General features: G+C 38.3%; 2 protein-coding genes across 4 annotated transcripts in view; both read right to left on the bottom strand.

The window, feature by feature from the left end:
• cep290 (centrosomal protein 290) overlaps window positions 1-16,742 on the bottom strand; it is a 38,681-nt gene that overhangs the window by 726 nt on the left and 21,213 nt on the right. For all 3 annotated transcript variants that reach the window (XM_051884683.1, XM_051884684.1, XM_051884685.1), the window contains 26 exons: window positions 16,255-16,428; window positions 16,066-16,177; window positions 15,772-15,977; window positions 15,008-15,159; window positions 14,795-14,906; window positions 14,272-14,727; window positions 12,434-12,598; window positions 12,235-12,342; window positions 12,005-12,139; window positions 11,644-11,907; window positions 11,444-11,551; window positions 11,100-11,299; window positions 10,804-11,017; window positions 9,568-9,705; window positions 9,091-9,312; window positions 7,977-8,105; window positions 7,541-7,686; window positions 6,430-6,585; window positions 6,220-6,343; window positions 4,831-4,965; window positions 3,002-3,088; window positions 2,757-2,921; window positions 950-1,072; window positions 671-843; window positions 453-594; window positions 61-134 (listed from right to left, as the gene is read on the bottom strand). In XM_051884683.1, coding sequence (XP_051740643.1) covers window positions 61-134; window positions 453-594; window positions 671-843; window positions 950-1,072; window positions 2,757-2,921; window positions 3,002-3,088; window positions 4,831-4,965; window positions 6,220-6,343; window positions 6,430-6,585; window positions 7,541-7,686; window positions 7,977-8,105; window positions 9,091-9,312; window positions 9,568-9,705; window positions 10,804-11,017; window positions 11,100-11,299; window positions 11,444-11,551; window positions 11,644-11,907; window positions 12,005-12,139; window positions 12,235-12,342; window positions 12,434-12,598; window positions 14,272-14,727; window positions 14,795-14,906; window positions 15,008-15,159; window positions 15,772-15,977; window positions 16,066-16,177; window positions 16,255-16,428 — 4,220 coding nt within the window. The remainder of the gene's footprint in view (window positions 1-60; window positions 135-452; window positions 595-670; window positions 844-949; window positions 1,073-2,756; window positions 2,922-3,001; window positions 3,089-4,830; window positions 4,966-6,219; window positions 6,344-6,429; window positions 6,586-7,540; window positions 7,687-7,976; window positions 8,106-9,090; window positions 9,313-9,567; window positions 9,706-10,803; window positions 11,018-11,099; window positions 11,300-11,443; window positions 11,552-11,643; window positions 11,908-12,004; window positions 12,140-12,234; window positions 12,343-12,433; window positions 12,599-14,271; window positions 14,728-14,794; window positions 14,907-15,007; window positions 15,160-15,771; window positions 15,978-16,065; window positions 16,178-16,254; window positions 16,429-16,742) is intronic.
• Window positions 4,973-6,212, bottom strand: LOC127507524 (SUN domain-containing protein 2-like). Its single transcript, XM_051884703.1, has one exon. The coding sequence runs from the start codon at window positions 6,106-6,108 to the stop codon at window positions 5,176-5,178; it is 933 nt and encodes a 310-aa protein (XP_051740663.1). The 5' UTR covers window positions 6,109-6,212; the 3' UTR covers window positions 4,973-5,175.

The following is a 16,742-nucleotide window of genomic DNA, read 5'->3' as shown; positions in this document are numbered from 1 at the left end:
GTATCGAGTCGTTTTGTGTACTTTGAAGTCAATGGATATTCTGCCTGTTGAGTGCTTCACCTCACAGACTGATACTCTCTGGCAAGCCCTTTGTCAGTGGTCGCTTCCACAGGGATATTTTTAAGCAGTTCCACCTGTTAATACACATTAGGTTATTAGATCTCTGGGAAAAAGTCAATGTGCATGTTAAAGCTGGAATACACTACACAGCTTTTGAAAACAAAACAGATTTTAAAACACTGGACATCCATTTCATGACTTTGTAAATGGTTACAGAGAAAAAACTGGGCATCATACACTAAACAATTGAGGTTCAGACACTACCAGACTTTCAAGTCGTTCCAAACACCAAAAAACTCACACAGGAACCTTATGTATTCCAGCTTTAATTATACAGCCATGGCAGAATATGGCGATTTTGATAAATAGTTGAAGAAGGATCAGTGTCTCACTTGTTCCTTCAGCTGGCTGACAGTGTGTTGTGTGGCATGCTGTTTCTCATTAGCCTCTTTTAGCTGTATCTTTAGTTCTGATATGCTGGAGTTTTTCTTAGTGATTTCAGTCTCAAGACCTTTCATCTTGTTTTCAAATAACCTGTGAAGGGAAAAATGAATAATAAACTTACAGTACATGATGATGAAATTGATAAAGTAGTATTCAAATGTACTACCTAGTGACAACTGAAGACTTCCAGGTTTTGCTGTCTGCCCCCTCTAAAGATGACCCCTTCGATTGCACTAAAAACAGTCTCTGATTTGTCTCCTCAAGCTCCGCCTTTAGTTTCTCATTGGCTACTTCAAGGCTGGCCTTTGCGACCCTCAGCTTTTCTGCAGCTTCTGCTTCCTGTTATTTATCACAAAAACATGTATCTTAGACGTGGGCACATACATTAAAGTTTTACTGACATGAAGGTAATGAAAATTATTTAAAAAAAAAACAAAAAAAAAACCTTTTTAATATCTTTACGTAAGCGTTCATTTTCCATCATGATTTTCTCAATGCCCTTGGTTTTTGACTCAAGTCTTGCGTTTAGCTGTTCCTCTTGTTTTCCTTTCAGCTTTTCATATTCTGACTGTAAAAAAAAAGAAAAAGAAAAAAATTGAGTTGCACATTATTACAGATAATAAATGTATAAAAGAATGACGTACTTGAACAAAACGATATCACTATCTTGTGTTGTTCCACAAATAAAACAGTTAAAACTCTGTGCTAAATTTTCAGTCCATTGTGGTTTTATTTATGGAAACATTTTTATACAGATACACTACCGTTCAAAAGTTTGGGGTCAGTAGGATTTTTTTATATTAATATTCATATTTAGCAAAGATTCAATAAATTGATCAAAAGTTACAAATTTCTATTTTTCTTTCTATTCTATAAATGCCGTTCTTTTGAACTTTCTATTCATCAAAGAATCCTGAAATAAAATGTATCGTTTCCACAAAAATAGTTCACCCCAAAAATAAAAATTTGCTGTTGAGCTCCCGCGCATACGTCATATAGCGCTCAGGACCGTTTGCCGAGACTGTGGATTACAGGTAATAATGCTGTAAATAATGTTCAGTTTCTTGCACAGACCAATCGTTTTGCATCATAAGACCTCAGTGTATCCATCAGGAGCCACAGGTATTAAATTCGTTTTGCCTGTATGTTTTGTTGACTCTCAAAGTGATGGTAGCCATTGACTTGCATTATACGAATCACCAAGGACCACAGTTTCATCTCAAAATCTTCTTTACTGTTCAACTGAAGAAAAAAAAAAAAAAAAAGTCACCTACATCTTGGATTGCCTGAGGGTGAGTAAATTAACAGCAAATTTTCATTTTTGGGTGAACTATCCCTTTAAGCAGGATAACTGATTTCAACACTGATAATGATAAGAAATGTTTCTTGAGCAGCAAATTAGCATATTAGCGTACGTTTACACAACAATGATGTACTAAAAACCTAAAAGTTTCTTTGTACAGATGACAACGTTTTCAAAACTATCCCTGTTCACACGGATCCGCGCAAACGGCGATGTATAACGCATTCCAGAAAAGTACTTGGCGATATCACTTTGTAAAGAAAGACTACGCGCCTGCGCACATACAGAGAACTCACCTCGCGCATGACTATCCACCTTATTTTTTACAGTTTACTGCACTTTGATACTCTTCTCGTTATTTCCCTATAGCGGCTTATAAGTCTCGCAAATTTACAGAAAAAACTTTATTTCTTTGATGAAAAATAAGGTGAATAGACTAAACACGTAATACGCATGTGGAAGCCGTCACCGGTGACCGTTATCACAGATTTGCGTTTTTGCAGTTTACACGGAGATGACAACTGTATCGTTTTCAAAAACGTACACTTTGCAACCCGTTTTCATAAGTTTGCGTTTTCAGGCCACCAAAATGCCGTTGTCGTGTAAATTTAACAGCCAAAACGCATCATTTTTGTTTTTCGTTTTTAGTTGAAAACGGCGTCGTGTAAACAGCCCCTTGAATGAGTTCTGAAGGATCAAGTGACACTGAAGACTGGAGAAATTATGCTGAAAATTCAGCTTTGCCATCACAGGAATAAATTATATTTAAAATATATATATAAATACAAAACTTATTTTAAATTATAATAACATTTCATAATATTCCTGATTTTACTGTATTTTTGAGTCAGCCTTGGTGAGCATGAGCTTTAAAAAACATTAAAAAAAATCTTACCAACCCCAAACTTGTGAATGGTAGTTTGTTATTGAACATGTTCACAAAATGCACCTTGAGTTTCACATGGTCCTGTTCCAGTTTTACAAGCTGCTCCCGCACATTAACCTCTGATGTCTTCTTTAAGCTCTCATTCTCTTTCTGAACTTTCTCCACTACCTTCTTCATCAGTGCGATAGTCTTCTCCAGCTCAGGTACGGTTTTCCCGCTGCGGCCAGACTGTATGAGAGGAGCAAAAAATATGAATGAGGGAGATGAGAGGATCAGTGTTTTAAGAGCTCAGACATGCTGCTACCTACCCCACGAATATGACTGAGTCTCTTCTCCACTTCAGCTTTCTCCTTCTTCAAAACACTGCACATCTCTTTCAGGTCAGACACTTGATCCTTTCATTACAGGGAGAGGAAAGTAAGTGCAACAGATTGAATAATAATTTAGGTTAAATGATGCAGGTTTTATTAGAATTTTAGTTTTCACAATAAAATGTTAGTAAGTTATGCAGTTGCTAGGGTGTTCAAATGAAGGGTTCAGATGCAAAAACCTGTAAGTCCGTCTGACATCTTTTCTTTTAAATGAGCATTTTTTACCAGGCTCCTATGTTTAGGTTCAGTAATTTGACAATGAAAAGGTCATTAGTCAGTTATTGAAATGCCTTATTTTCAAAAATGTCACTTTAATCAATTCATTGGTATTTAACAAATTTGACTGTCTTTTGTCCATGTGTGATTTTTTGATCTTTGGACATCAAGACACAGTAAAACGTCCATTTCTGTCAGTTTTACAGCAGCAAAAGGAACACTGTTGTGTTTACTTGCTACTTGCGAAATCCTGTCATTGCCATTGTAACAATGGACAAAACATGATAAAAACTTGCAGCTCTGCAATTGAAAGCTGGCTCACACGCACACCTTCATTTATCTTGAAATCATATGATTCGATTTGCGTCTTCCGATTGGTTCTTGCGTGGACTTTGGCTGACAAAGGGAAGTGGGGTTTGGGTCATTGACGAATAAGGTTTTTAAAAGTGTAAAAAAACATAATGGAGACATAATTAATTTTGAAGTTATTAAGTGTTAACAATGAGATTATGTGGTTTTTATAGTCAATTAACACTGCTTTTGTCATTTTTTACAAGATCAAAAAAGTTATTCGGTTTAACCAAAATTTCGGTTTGACCGAATGACACTTTTGGTTATACCGAGTGATGATATTTTCAAACAATGCTAACAGGCTGATATCTAGCTAGCTAGCTAGTTAGCTTGCTAGCTAGCTGCAAAAGGACAAACAAACATTTTATATTTAGTGCAAATTTTTAAAATAGCTGTTTTATAGCGGTTGTACTGAATGACCTGATATTTCGGGACATGTGTTTGAGCAAGTGAAAACAGGATTCTTTCATATATTTAAGAGAGAGTTAGTTACTTTGCTTCATGATCATGTGGTCCTGTGCAGGTGTCTGAATGATGTCACATCCTGTCTCATGATACTGACCGCTTGACTTGATCCAAAATGGTCCCTTTATATTGGTTACTCCAAATGACATCAATGAAATTCATTTTTCCGGACATTCTTTCTCATAACAAAGCACTTCTACACATAATTTTAATACCATTTTGCACTATGTTGATATATGATGTTATAAAATCATGCCAGAATAAAAAATATATACATTTATTACATTTTAAGATATTTTAATCACAAATGAAATGGCTGTATTGGCCTTTGGACGGTTAAACCGAATGACCTTTTGACACTTCAAAATCTTTAAAATACCTTTATATGTAGCAAAATATAATTAAAACCTTTTGGATTCAATAAAAGTGATCTAGTTGTACTACCTTACATACTTTGACTGTCATATCTTTGTTTTTTATTATTATTAAGGCCTTTGGACAGAAAAATGACCCGTCACGCCATTGACCCGTTTAGTGGTTTCTGCCAACGGACTGGTATTTTTAAATGGGCTGACTCTGGGATTTAGCGGATTTGAAGAGAAAGTATTTGATGAACTTATACTATGTGCAGACAGCATTCGCTCAATATCTCATTTTTGATGGAGGTGGTGTTTTTGCATCTGAACTCTTCAAATGTTTTGTTTAACATCAATAATTTAGATTTTACTGTATACTTTTAATCGAGGCAGGTCCTTGTGTGCTTGCTCCAGTTGGAAACGAAGCTCCAGGTTCTCTGTGGACAACCTGAGGTTCTCTTTTTGGAGCTCATGTTCTCTTTGAGACGGGGTACCAGAACCACGGCCAGACGTCTACAGAAACAACAAAGAGATGTTGATGCCATAGAAAACACATAGCTAAACAACAAAAACATTTTTAAATGCAGGATGGAGAGGGTGCAATACAAAGACAAAGTTGCTATGGGACTAAAGCAGATACTCCGGGTCTGGAAAGGCAAAGTCACAAGCTCAAAGCCAACACTGCTATAGGGCGGACAACTGGAAGCTTTGTGCTAGCACTTCCTATGCGTCAAGTACCTTTTGAGCTTTCACTTTGCTTTTCATTTTCTGCTCTTTGTCATGAAAGATGGTTTCTACAGTTCCAAGAATATCCAAGACATCAAGTTTACTTTCAACAACATCTGCGTTCAGCTGTGTAGTGGGGGAACCTTTTACGTCCTCACTTGAAACAACGGTCTCCTCCATTGTTGGTTCTTCAGACACCAGTTTGGCATCAAATGTGGTTGAACTGCCAAGCACCGTTTCTTCTTCTTCCTCAAGCTCTTTAGACCCTTCAGATGTTTTCAAATGTATTGATTGATCAGATTTCAAAGACTCGATATGTTGTTCTTCAGGCTCTTGTTCCTTATCTCTGTCTTGTTGGTCATCCTCCAGTTGTACCTTTGACATCTCTGGCTCTGTGTGAGTCCCACTGTTGTCCAACATTTCTTCTGCATTTGCCTTTTCATTTTCCGTCGTTTCATCTTCCAGCTGATCTTCTTCCAAAGCATTTTCTTGATGTGTCAGCCCTGACTCTAGCTCTTTTGACTCTCCATTAGTCTTCACTTCTTCCAGTGCATGTTCAGCAATTTCTATATCTTGTCCTCCTTGAGCCTCATCTGGTTCATCTTTGTCTTTCTCAACAGATTCCTCTTTTTTGTTGGCTTCTTCTTGTTCACTTTTGTCATCATTCACCAGATCCTCTGGTTCTAAATCTACAACACAACTCTTTTCCTCGCCTCGACTCACTTCTGCTGCACTTGTAAAGGAAGTTTGAGTTGCTTTGTTCTCTTTAAAAGCTATTTCCTCTTTAATTTCAGCTGATCCAGGGATTGTGTCATTTAATAATGGAGACTGAGTTTGCTCAGCTTCACTAATATCAAAAGTCATAGAACGAACTTTTGATGAAGGACTGAGCTGAGATGGTGATGCCAGATGTTTGTTCTTTATTATCATATAGATGTATGAAGAAGGAAACGTGTTTGAGAGGAAGCGTGAGAGTGAAATTAGTGAAAAGTGTTAAAAGACGGTAAGATGTTTTGTTGTCATGCAAAGTGTTGCACCTACAGATGGTCTGGATGGAGACTCTTTGGATAGTTGACTTTCCAGGGAGTGAATCCTCTCCTCAAGATATTGGTTCCTTATGGTGATATCCTCCATTGCAGCATCACGCGGTAAAGCCTGCTGCTGCCTACATAAACAACCGTACATATTAAACATTCATTAAGACAACATTACATACTGCTTTGATACAAAAGGGCACGATTTGGAACACACTTTATCGCTTTGATTTGCTGCTCCAGTTCAGAGTTTCTTTTATGTAGCTCTTCAATCTCTCTGTCAGCTTCGAGGGTCCGTGCACCGACGACCTGATCTGCGGTCACTCCTCTGCCCTTTAGTTTCCTCTGCAGACCCAACTTCTCCTGCTCCAACCTTTATGGACATCAGCCAACATAAATCTTCAGTGGAAATCTTCAACTTTTGATTTTACTCTTAATAAATGGTAAAGTTAAGCTCACATATATTGCATAAATAGAGGTCATATTTATTTAAGATTCCTCAAACCATTAAAGGGATAGTTCACCCAAAAATGAATTACTCACCCTCATGTCGTTCCAAACCCGTAAGACTTTCGTTCGTCTTAGGAACACAAATGAAGATCTTTTTGATGAAATCTGAGAGCTTTCTGTCCCTCCGTTGACAGCTACACAACTAACACTTTGACACTTCAAAAAGTTCATAAAGAGATCGTAAAATTAATCCATATGAATTAAGTGGTTTAGTCCAAATTTTCTGAAGAGACACGATCGCTTTATATGATGAACAGATTGAATTTAGCTTTTATTCACATATAAACATTCATCAACTCACACATCAGTTGTGGTAAACGGAAGCATATTCACTTGATGTGTGCGAGAACCAATGAGGTTCATTCTCGTGTGTTGCGCAGCACGTTTGAGCTTCTGGAAGAGGTTTGTTCTCATGCATCAAGCAAGTTCGGTTGAACTTCTATTTATGTTTACTGAACAATGTTTATATGTGAGTAAAAGCCTAAATTCAATCTGTTCAACATATAAAGCGATCGAGTCTCTTCAGAAAATTTGGACTAAACTGCTCAATTCATATGGCTTAGTTTTACGATCTCTTTACGATCTCCATTATAGCGTCATCAAATGGTAGCTGCGTAGCTGTCAATGGAGGGACAGAAAGCTCTCAGATTTTATCAAAAAGATCTTCATTTGTGTTCTGAAGATGAACGAAAGTCTTACGGGTTTGGAATGACATGAGGGTGAGTAATTAATGACAGAATTTTCATTTTTGTGTGAACTAACCCTTTAACGTGTCATTTGAAACCATTATGCGGATGGATTAGTGTCATTGCACAGACCTGCTGTAAAGATCCTTGATAGTTGCTAATTGTTTAGACAGAGAATCCACTTCTTTCTCCTTCTCCTTGAGAACGTTCCGCACTTTCTCCACCCTGGCCTGCCACTTTTTACCTTCCTCCCACCTCACGATTTCTTCTTTAGAAGACTGCAAATATAGAAATAATTCACAAGATTAATAAATGAAAAATACTGTTTTAAATATAATTAAAAAAACATATATATAATAAATTTTTGTGATTCAGACACAGTTGTAAAATGAAATGTGGGTAATATAAAAGAATAAGAGCTCAAACAAACATGCAACATCAAATAAAATGTTTACCACTGAAAGATATAAAGGTTTCTTTAGGCTTCTTCCACACAATTTTCTGCAATTAATTAATCTGTAACTGTCTAACTGTATTTTTTCCTGCAGTAAATGCAATTCTAGTTCACCTTGTCCTCCTTCAGTACGCTCCTCTTGTCTGCAGGGTCTGAGATGCTCTTCCTGTCCAGCTCTTGCTCTAACTTACGGATCTTCTTCTGAAGAGCCTCTACTGTGGGTCCATCACTCTCAACCTGAGCCTGCAAACCCACAAAGACATCATCATCTCTGATATACAGTCCTGGAAAAAGTCACATTTATTTATTCATTTAGACTCTCATTTTATTCTTACTCTAACATTTTGTTTTCTTTCTCTCCTTTCATATGTATGTAAGATTTTTAAAATGTTTTTGACACAAGGCTGCATTTATTTGATCGAAAATACAGTAAAACAGTAATATTATTACAATTACAGTTTTCTATTTTAATGCACTTCAAAATGTAATTCATTTCTGTGATGGCAAAGCTGAATTTTCAGCATCATTACTCCAGTTTTCAGTGTCACATAATCCTTCAGAAATCATTCTGATTTCTGATTTGGTGCTCAAGAAACATTTCTTACAATTATCAATGTTAAAAACAGTTGTGATGTTTAATATTTTCATGGAGACTGTGGTTCATTTTTTCAGTATTCTTTGATGAATAGAAAGAGAAATATTTATTTGAAAGAGAAATAATTTGTAACATTATAAATGTCTTTAATGTCAGTTTAGATTATTTTAATACATCCTTTTTAAAAATATTAATGTAAAAAAACTGTACTGACCCCAAACTTTTGAACAGTAGTGTACATGTCTTCAGTTAAGCACTTTGTAAACAACAGTTGAAAGGTGCTATATAAATAAAGTTTTACTTTATTTACTTTAAAAGTTGAGAGGACTATGATTATACTGTTTTTTTTTTCTTCCCAAGGACCACAAACTGCGATAGGAGTAAAAGCGAGGAGCTACACAATGGTGTCTAGACGTATTCACTGCTGTCAAAGAAGTGCTCTGTTCAACCAGACATTGAGCAGAAGCTCTTCATTTGCAGAGAAAAAAGGGCCGATGACTCAGTGTCCAAGTGCTTTGAGCCGCTGGCAGAATTACTCAAGAACAGCGAGACTTTTTTGTGACCTTGAACATTTATGGTACAAGTGAACAAGGGAGAAGAACTATTCTGGATTGGAAAAACATGCGGTCTGACCTGTAGGCCGCTGCTAAGCCTCTGGACCTTCCTCTTCTGCTCATTCAGCTGATCCTCCAGAGCCTCTTTTTCACTCTGCAGCTTATGATGTGATTTTTGGCTCCTCTGAAGATCCTTGTTCAAGTTCTCCAGCTCCTCTCTTAGCGAGTTTTCTCTGGCTTTTGCCGCTCGTACGCCATCCTTAGCCAGCTGGAGCTCCTCATTAAGGTCCCTCACACATGCCTGATGAGGAACATGGGGATAAATAATTGCTAGGTTGGGGTAAAATTCATTCACAGTCTTAAAAACCAGAAAGTTGAAAGTTCATTGGTTGCTCCCATCAATCAACTGTCCAGTGGTATATTTTTTAAACTTGATTGACAAATGATTAATAAAAGCAATGCTTTTTAAAATGAAATTTAAAAGAGGTGTTTAAAATTAAATTGAAAAGCTGGTTCAGGAATAGGGTAGGAATTTAGGCTTCTTCCTTATTTTTACCCTTAGCTCCTTGGTCTGCTTGTCGACGATCTGCTGAACATTGAGGGCCTCTTCCTTCTGAGCAGCATTGGCGATGATCTGCTGTTCTGCTTGAGATGTCAACTCTGCACGAAGTTCCAAGAGAGCTTTACTGAGAGCCTGCGGACGAGGAACCGGATTCTGATCTTAGTCACTTTTTAAACATCACAGCGGAAAAACTATCCAGAAGAATTAAAGAAATAGTTCACCCAAAAATGAAAATTTTCCAATGATTTACTCACCCTTAAGCCATCCTAGGTGTATATGACTATCTTCTTTCAGATGAACACAGTTGGAGTTATATTAAAATATCCTGGCTCTTCCAAGCTTTATAATGGCAGTGAATGGGGCCTTGTATTTTAAAGCCCAAAAAGTGCATCCAGCCATCATAAAAAGTAATCCACACGACTCCAGGGTTTTTGTAAGAAAAATATCCATGTTTAAAACTTTATAAACTATAATAACTGGCTTCTGGCAAATGGCCTTACGCAAGTCAAGTTCTGGTGGAAGAGTGACCTCTGACCCAACGTATGATGTAGGATGTAGGAGCATCGTAAGCTTAGGTGAGAGTAGACACCTCTCGCGATTCAAACAACCTTCTCTTTAATCGAATCCTCCGACAATTCTCTTTAAAAATGATCGTTTTAGACTTCTAGTTCGTGACCGGTGTTTTGTTTTGCTCTATCCTCTGCGCTTACGCGTTCGTCAATACGTCATGCTTCAGGTCAGAGGTTACTCTTTCGGCTGTCTTGCCGAAAGCTAGTTATTATAGTTAATAAAGTTTTATATATGGATATTTTTCTTACAAAAACCCATCGCTTTGTTTTAGAAGGCCTTTCTTAACCCCCTGAATCCGTGTGGAATACTTTTAGGATGGACGGATGCACTTTTTTGGGATTCAAAATATAACGCCCCATTCACTGACATTATAGAAGAACCAGGATTTTTTTTAAATACAACTCCGACTGTGTTCGTCTGAAAGAAGATAGTCATACACACCTAGGATGGCTTGAGGGTGAGTAAATCATGGGATAATTTTCATTTTTGGGTGAACTAACCTTTTAAGGTGCTATCACATTAGCAAAATTTTGCCGCAGTTTTGTGGGCATCCCCATTATCATGGATTTCAATTGAAATGACTGTATTTCACCCATGAAAATTCGCCAATCAACAGTAAATCTGACTGCACATTTACTCTAGTTGTCCACTGTGTGGTACCTTCAGCTGTTTCTCCTTGAGTGCCAACTGTGTCTTCAACCTCTCCACAAGGTTCTTCATGGTGTTGGATGGTGACCTGACATTGGCCTCTTTCTGGGCCTCTAGCTCCGTACGGAGGTAATGCAGCTCTTTCTCCATCTGAACGAGCTGAGCTCTCAGCTCTTCTGCCTCCTGGGACAGACCCTTCATTTGGGCAGCATGTCTCTCCTCCAGTCTTGGAATGGAAAAACCATGAAAAGTGGCATGAGGAATAAATATCTTGGTATCTTGTTTCTCACCTTTTTTTAATTTCTCACCTGGCTGTTTCAGCAGCGTGCTCCATGGCTTGTGCTGCTGCCAGCTGTCTCTGTTGGTCCAGCTCTGCAATGACCACCTTCAGCTTGTGTGTCAGTGAGGAGAGTGAATTGTCCTGCTCAGCCACCGTCTGCTCCATTTCTGCCAACCGCACCAAGTGCTTATTGGTTGGTACAGTGATGGTGGGTTTCTTCATTAGCTCCTAGAGAAGAATAAAACGGAGTAAAGCCAACTAAAGATGACAGCAGCCATGATTTAGGACATTATTATATTCATTAAGTGCACTAATTTTTTTCTTTTTGGCCTGCTATCCTAAATTGAGCTTTATAATGAATACTCTAGGTACCAGAGCCGTCTGTTTGAAACGGTCCAGCGATGTGTCCATATACACGTCCAGTTTCTGATGCAGGGCTCTGACCTCTTCCTCATGCCTTTTGGCAATCTCTTCCTGTTCCTGGAAAAATATAAAATCGAGATATATGAGCTTTTATTGTGCAATATAGATTACCAATTTATGAAGCCTCGGGTTTTAACTTAAATAGGCACCTGACGAGCCTTTGTTAACATGTTCTGGTACTTCTTGAGAACCTCTTCTTTCTGATCCAGACGCCCTTGTAGGTTATTAATGGTCTGGTGGGCGACCTTCAGGGCAGGCTGGCTCTCAGAGTCCTCTTGTTTGCTCAGGTCAGCCAGGAGCTTCTCTCTTTCAGCAGCGGCTGGTAGGCGAAGCCTCAGTTCATTGATCACTTTGTCTCGAGATAGGACGTTCTGTTCTGATGTCCACAAAGCAGCTTCTTTTTCCTTCAGCTTCTGCTCAGAGAAACTCCTTGTAAGATAATCTTACTTCAATAACAAGGTTTGCAATTGGTAACATTTCCACAATCGCTTGATGAATAATCAAAAGTACCTCTTCTAGAATTTTGCAGGTGGCTTTCGTCTCGAGGATGGTACGAACGTGCTCTTTGATTTTTCCGAGAGCGTAGTCTAACTGGTGTGCTAAAGGCTGATTTGGATCCGGCAGAGAGCCTGTGGCTTCCTCAAACTAAACTCAAAGAGGACAAGTTAAGTGTAAGTTAAAGTGTAGTTCAGTAAACAGCTTACCACAGTACGGTAACAAACATTTGTCAAGTCTGCCACCTTCTGAGCTGTGCTTAGGATTTCATTCTGCTGTTTCTCATAGGAGTCGAGCTGGCGCTCCAGCTGCACCTCTCTCTGATCCCAGATCAGCTGCCGCTCCTCGAGAAGCTGATACAAGGATAACAAATATTATTAGATATCAAGTATGCTCTGTATAATGTAAAAATAGAGAAGAAACATGTTTAAATGCAATACTAACATTATTCTGCTGCACCAGCTCCTCTTCCTGGCTGCTGATGGTGCGTTCCTGCTCCGCCACAATGTTCTTAAGGTATTTTATCTCTTCCCGCTGGGTATTAATCTCTCTGTTCTGCCTCATTTCCAACAGACGAACTTCCTCCAGTTTCTTATGCCACTCGATCACCTGTAGGGGTTGAAATGAAGCCGTAAATTCTGCAGCTGAGTGTAAATTACTGTTTATGGGAGCAATTTCCTTTATTAATATGAGTAAATGTTTAAAATACATGATTAATTATTAAAAATCAATAATAATTACAACCCGAATTCCGGAAATGTTGGGACGTTTTTTAAATTTGAATAAAATGAAAACTAAAAGATTTTCAAATCACATGAGCCAATATTTTATTCACAATAGAACATAGATAACATAATAAATGTTTAAACTGAGAAATTTTACAATTTTTTCTTTTCAAAACAGTGTGAAGACGTCTGGGCATCGAGGTTATGAGTTTCTGGAGTTTTGGTGTTGGTATTTGGTCTCATTTTTGCCTGATATAGGTTTCCAGCTGCTCAAGAGTTCATGGTCATCTTTCGTTTAATGATGTTCTCCATAGGTGAAAGATCTGGACTACAGGCAGGCCAATTCAGCACCCGGACTCTTCTACGATGAAGCCATGCTGTTGTAATAGCTGCAGTATATGGTTTTGCATTGTCCTGCTGAAATACACAAGGCCTTCTCTGAAATAGACGTCGTCTGGAAGGGAGCATATGTTGCTCTAAAACCTTTATATACCTTTCAGCATTCATAGCCTTCCAAAACATGCAAGCTGCCCACACCGTATGCACTTATGCACCCCCATACCATCAGAAATGCTGGCTTTTGAACTGAACGCTGATAACACCCTGGAATTTCTCCCTCCTCTTTAGCCCGGAGGACACGGCGTCCGTGATTTCCAACAAGAATGTTAAATTTGGACTCGTCTGACCATAGAACACTTTTCCACTTTGAAACAGTCCATTTTAAATGAGCCTTGGCCCACAGAACATGACGGCGCTTCTGGACCATGTTCACATATGGCTTCCTTTTTGCATGATAGAGCTTTAGTTGGCATCTGCAGATGGCACAGCGGATTGTGTTTACCGACAGTGGTTTCTGGAAGTATTCCTGGGCCCATTTAGTAATGTCATTGACACAATCATGCCGATGAGTGATGCAGTGTCGTATGAGGGCCCGAAGACCACAAGCATCCAATAAAGGTCTTCGGCCTTGTCCCTTACGCACAGAGATTTCTCTAGTTTCTCTGAATCTTTTGATGATGTTATGCACTCCAGATGATGAGATTTGCAAAGCCTTTGCAATTTGATGTTGAGGAACATTGTTTTTAATGTATTTCACAATCTTTTTACGCACTCTTTCACAGATCTGCCCATCTTTACTTCTGAGAGACTCTGCCTCTCTAAGACATCCCTTTTATAGCTAATCATGTTACAGACCTGATATCAATCAACTTAATTAGTTGCTAGATGTTCTCCCAGCTGAATCTTTTCAAAATTTCTTGCTTTTTCAGCCATTTGTTGCCCCCGTGCCAACTTTTTTGAGACCTGTAGCAGGCATCAAATTTGAAATGAGCTCATTTAGTGGATAAAAGTGAAAATTCTCAGTTTAAACATTTGTTATGTTATCTATGTTCTGTTGTGAATAAAATATTGGCTCATGTGATTTGAAAGTCTTTTAGTTTTCATTTTATTCAAATTTAAAAAACGTCCCAACATTTCCGGAATTCAGGTTGTATATTATTTTTAAAGTAATTAAGAAAACATGTTTTCAAGAATCACATCACATCTCAGTCAACCTACTTTCTGAGCTCCTTTAGCATCTTTCAGTGTTGCTATGAGCTCTTCCAACCCCTTCAGCTTTAGCTTCAGTTCTTGTGCCTTCCCTTCTGCTTTCCTCCTCTCCTCTGCCGCCTTTTGCGCCTCTTCCCTGGCCCGTGACTTGTCCTCCTGCAGGTGGAGCATGGTGTTAGAAAACTTCTCCTGTTGGGCCAGCGGCAAGGCTCCTGAGAACTGTCTGCGGAGGGCCTGAATGGTTTGGCGCAGGTGTCTGGCCCGCTGGTGACCCTCCTGCCTTGCGTGCCACAGCGTCTGCTGCTGGGCATCCAGCTGCTGTTCGACTCTGAGCTTCTGTGCTTCGAGTTTCTGCAGGCGTGTGGTGGTGGCCTCCAGCCGGCTGATTGCTGTGGTCTCACTCAACTGGAGAGCTACAATGTGCTGATGGAGTTTGGCAATAAGGGCTTTTTCATCAGACTGAGCCTGAAGAGAAGATGCGCAATTAGGGATGTAATCAAAAGGCTGCACAGCTGAAAAGAGAAAAACATACCTGGTAGTCCAACACCTGTCTCCTCAGGCTTTCTACTTCCTTCTCTCTTGACTGCTGCCTGGCTTCCAGAGCGGACACCTGCATTTTAGCGACATCTGACACCTCCCGCAATCTGCAGACATTGTACTCATCTTAAAAGAGATGTTTGTGTACATTTTCTCATGATTTTGTTATAATAGCAAGCTTGTGCACAGGTTGAGTCAACAGGCTTACTTGGACACTTCAATCCGCAGCTCTGCCTCCATTTTCTCCAGTTCGGTGATTCGCTTGCGGTCAGCGTCGCTGATGTGTTTGCTTATGCTGTCCGCCAGCTCATCCCTGAGCTCCCGCTCTATCCGCTGAGCCTCCATGTTTAGTTTCGTGAGCTACACATACAGAATTATATACAAAATATTAGCTTTAGCTTATTAGATGTTAAACACACTGTGTTTTATAAAAATAAATTAAATATATATTTATGTTTAAATTATTATTAAAATAAAATAAAATAATAAATAAAAGCTTATTTAATCTTCAACACAAAAATTTTTTATTTATTAAAATAAAAGCTTATTAAATGGTTTATAAAAATAAAATGAAATAAAATAAATAAAAGCTTATTTAATATTCAATATATTGTGTTTTATTAAAATAAAACAAAAGCTTATTAAATGTTCAATATAATGCGTTTTATTAAGTAAAATAAATAAAAGCTTATTACAACATACTGTTTTATTAAAATAAAAGCTTATTAAATGTTTTATAAATAATTAAATTAAATTAAATTAAAAAAAGATAAAAGCTTATTTAATATTCAACATGCTGTGTTTTATTAAAATAAACTAAAAGCTTATAAAATTTTCAACATACTGCATTTTATAAAAAATAAAATGTTCAAGCTAAGGTGTTCAAAGTGTTTTTTGGCATGTCTCTGTACGATTGCTAGGGTATTCGGGATGGATGCTAGGTGATGGATGCAAGAGATAAACCAGACCCACCTCAGCAAACTTGGTCTCTAGCTCAAAGTTGCGCTCTTCCACCTGTTTGAGGGAGTTCCTCAGGTGTTCGTACATCTTCTGAGCATGTTCGGCTCGCTGTCTTTCATTTAGCTCCTTCATCTCCAGCATGGTGATGCGTCTGGACACAGATACAATCTCGCTGTTGGCCAGGGCTTTGGCTGCCTTGTCCATGCTGTTCTCACCACCTGTTCTCACCAGCAAACATGGGCAATAGGTCAACTTTAGGATATCGCTTCAACATTGCTTTTATAATCAATTAGCAGTGACGTTTACCAGTCATGCTGAAGTTTTCCCAGGCCTGCTCTAATGTGTGAAGCTTCTCCTTGCTGATCTCTAGCTCTTTATTGATGGAGTTAATGCTTTCATGTAAAGACACATTCTCCCTCTGAAAGGAAAGGAGAGTGCTGTAATAAAAATGAAGAAAGGAGTCCATTGCTTTATGTAATTTGCCAAGAGATGTACCTCAAGGTGCTCCAGAGTGTTTGTCTTCTGAACAAGGTGATTGTCTTTCTGTAGGAGGTTTCTGTACTTGATGGTGAGCTCAGTGTATTGTTTGTTGGCTCTCTCCAGCTCGGATGCAGGAACACTACCATCAAGGGATTTCTGCAATGCAGCTATTTTAAATGCTGCCATTTCCTGAGGGCAAAGCAAGTTTACAGAGGTCAGCAGAGGTCAGTTACAGCTCTCAGCAAAGATGACTACCATACCTCATGGTCAAAACAAGCCTTGGAAAAACAACAAAACAACACAAACAACTATATAGCAGTTTTAATTATTATAATTAATATGAATGATTTGCATTACAAAATATAATTATTTATAATAAAAACATTATAAATATTTATTATTTGTAAATAATGTGTTGAGAGTTCATAAGTGTTTATTTCATTTCAGTAATTTTGCTGACATGAAGTTTTATAATTCATATACAGTAGTGGCCAAAAGTAATG

Source organism: Ctenopharyngodon idella, chromosome 24 (genome assembly GCF_019924925.1).
Source record: "Ctenopharyngodon idella isolate HZGC_01 chromosome 24, HZGC01, whole genome shotgun sequence".
In the NCBI taxonomy this organism is placed as follows: Eukaryota; Metazoa; Chordata; class Actinopteri; order Cypriniformes; family Xenocyprididae; genus Ctenopharyngodon; species Ctenopharyngodon idella.
This window is presented reverse-complemented; position numbering and strand designations above follow the sequence as displayed.

Excerpts from the sequence above, each read along its gene's own strand:
- LOC127507524 (XM_051884703.1), bottom strand. The coding sequence starts at position 6,108 with ATGATAATAAAGAACAAACATCTGGCATCACCATCTCAGCTCAGTCCT.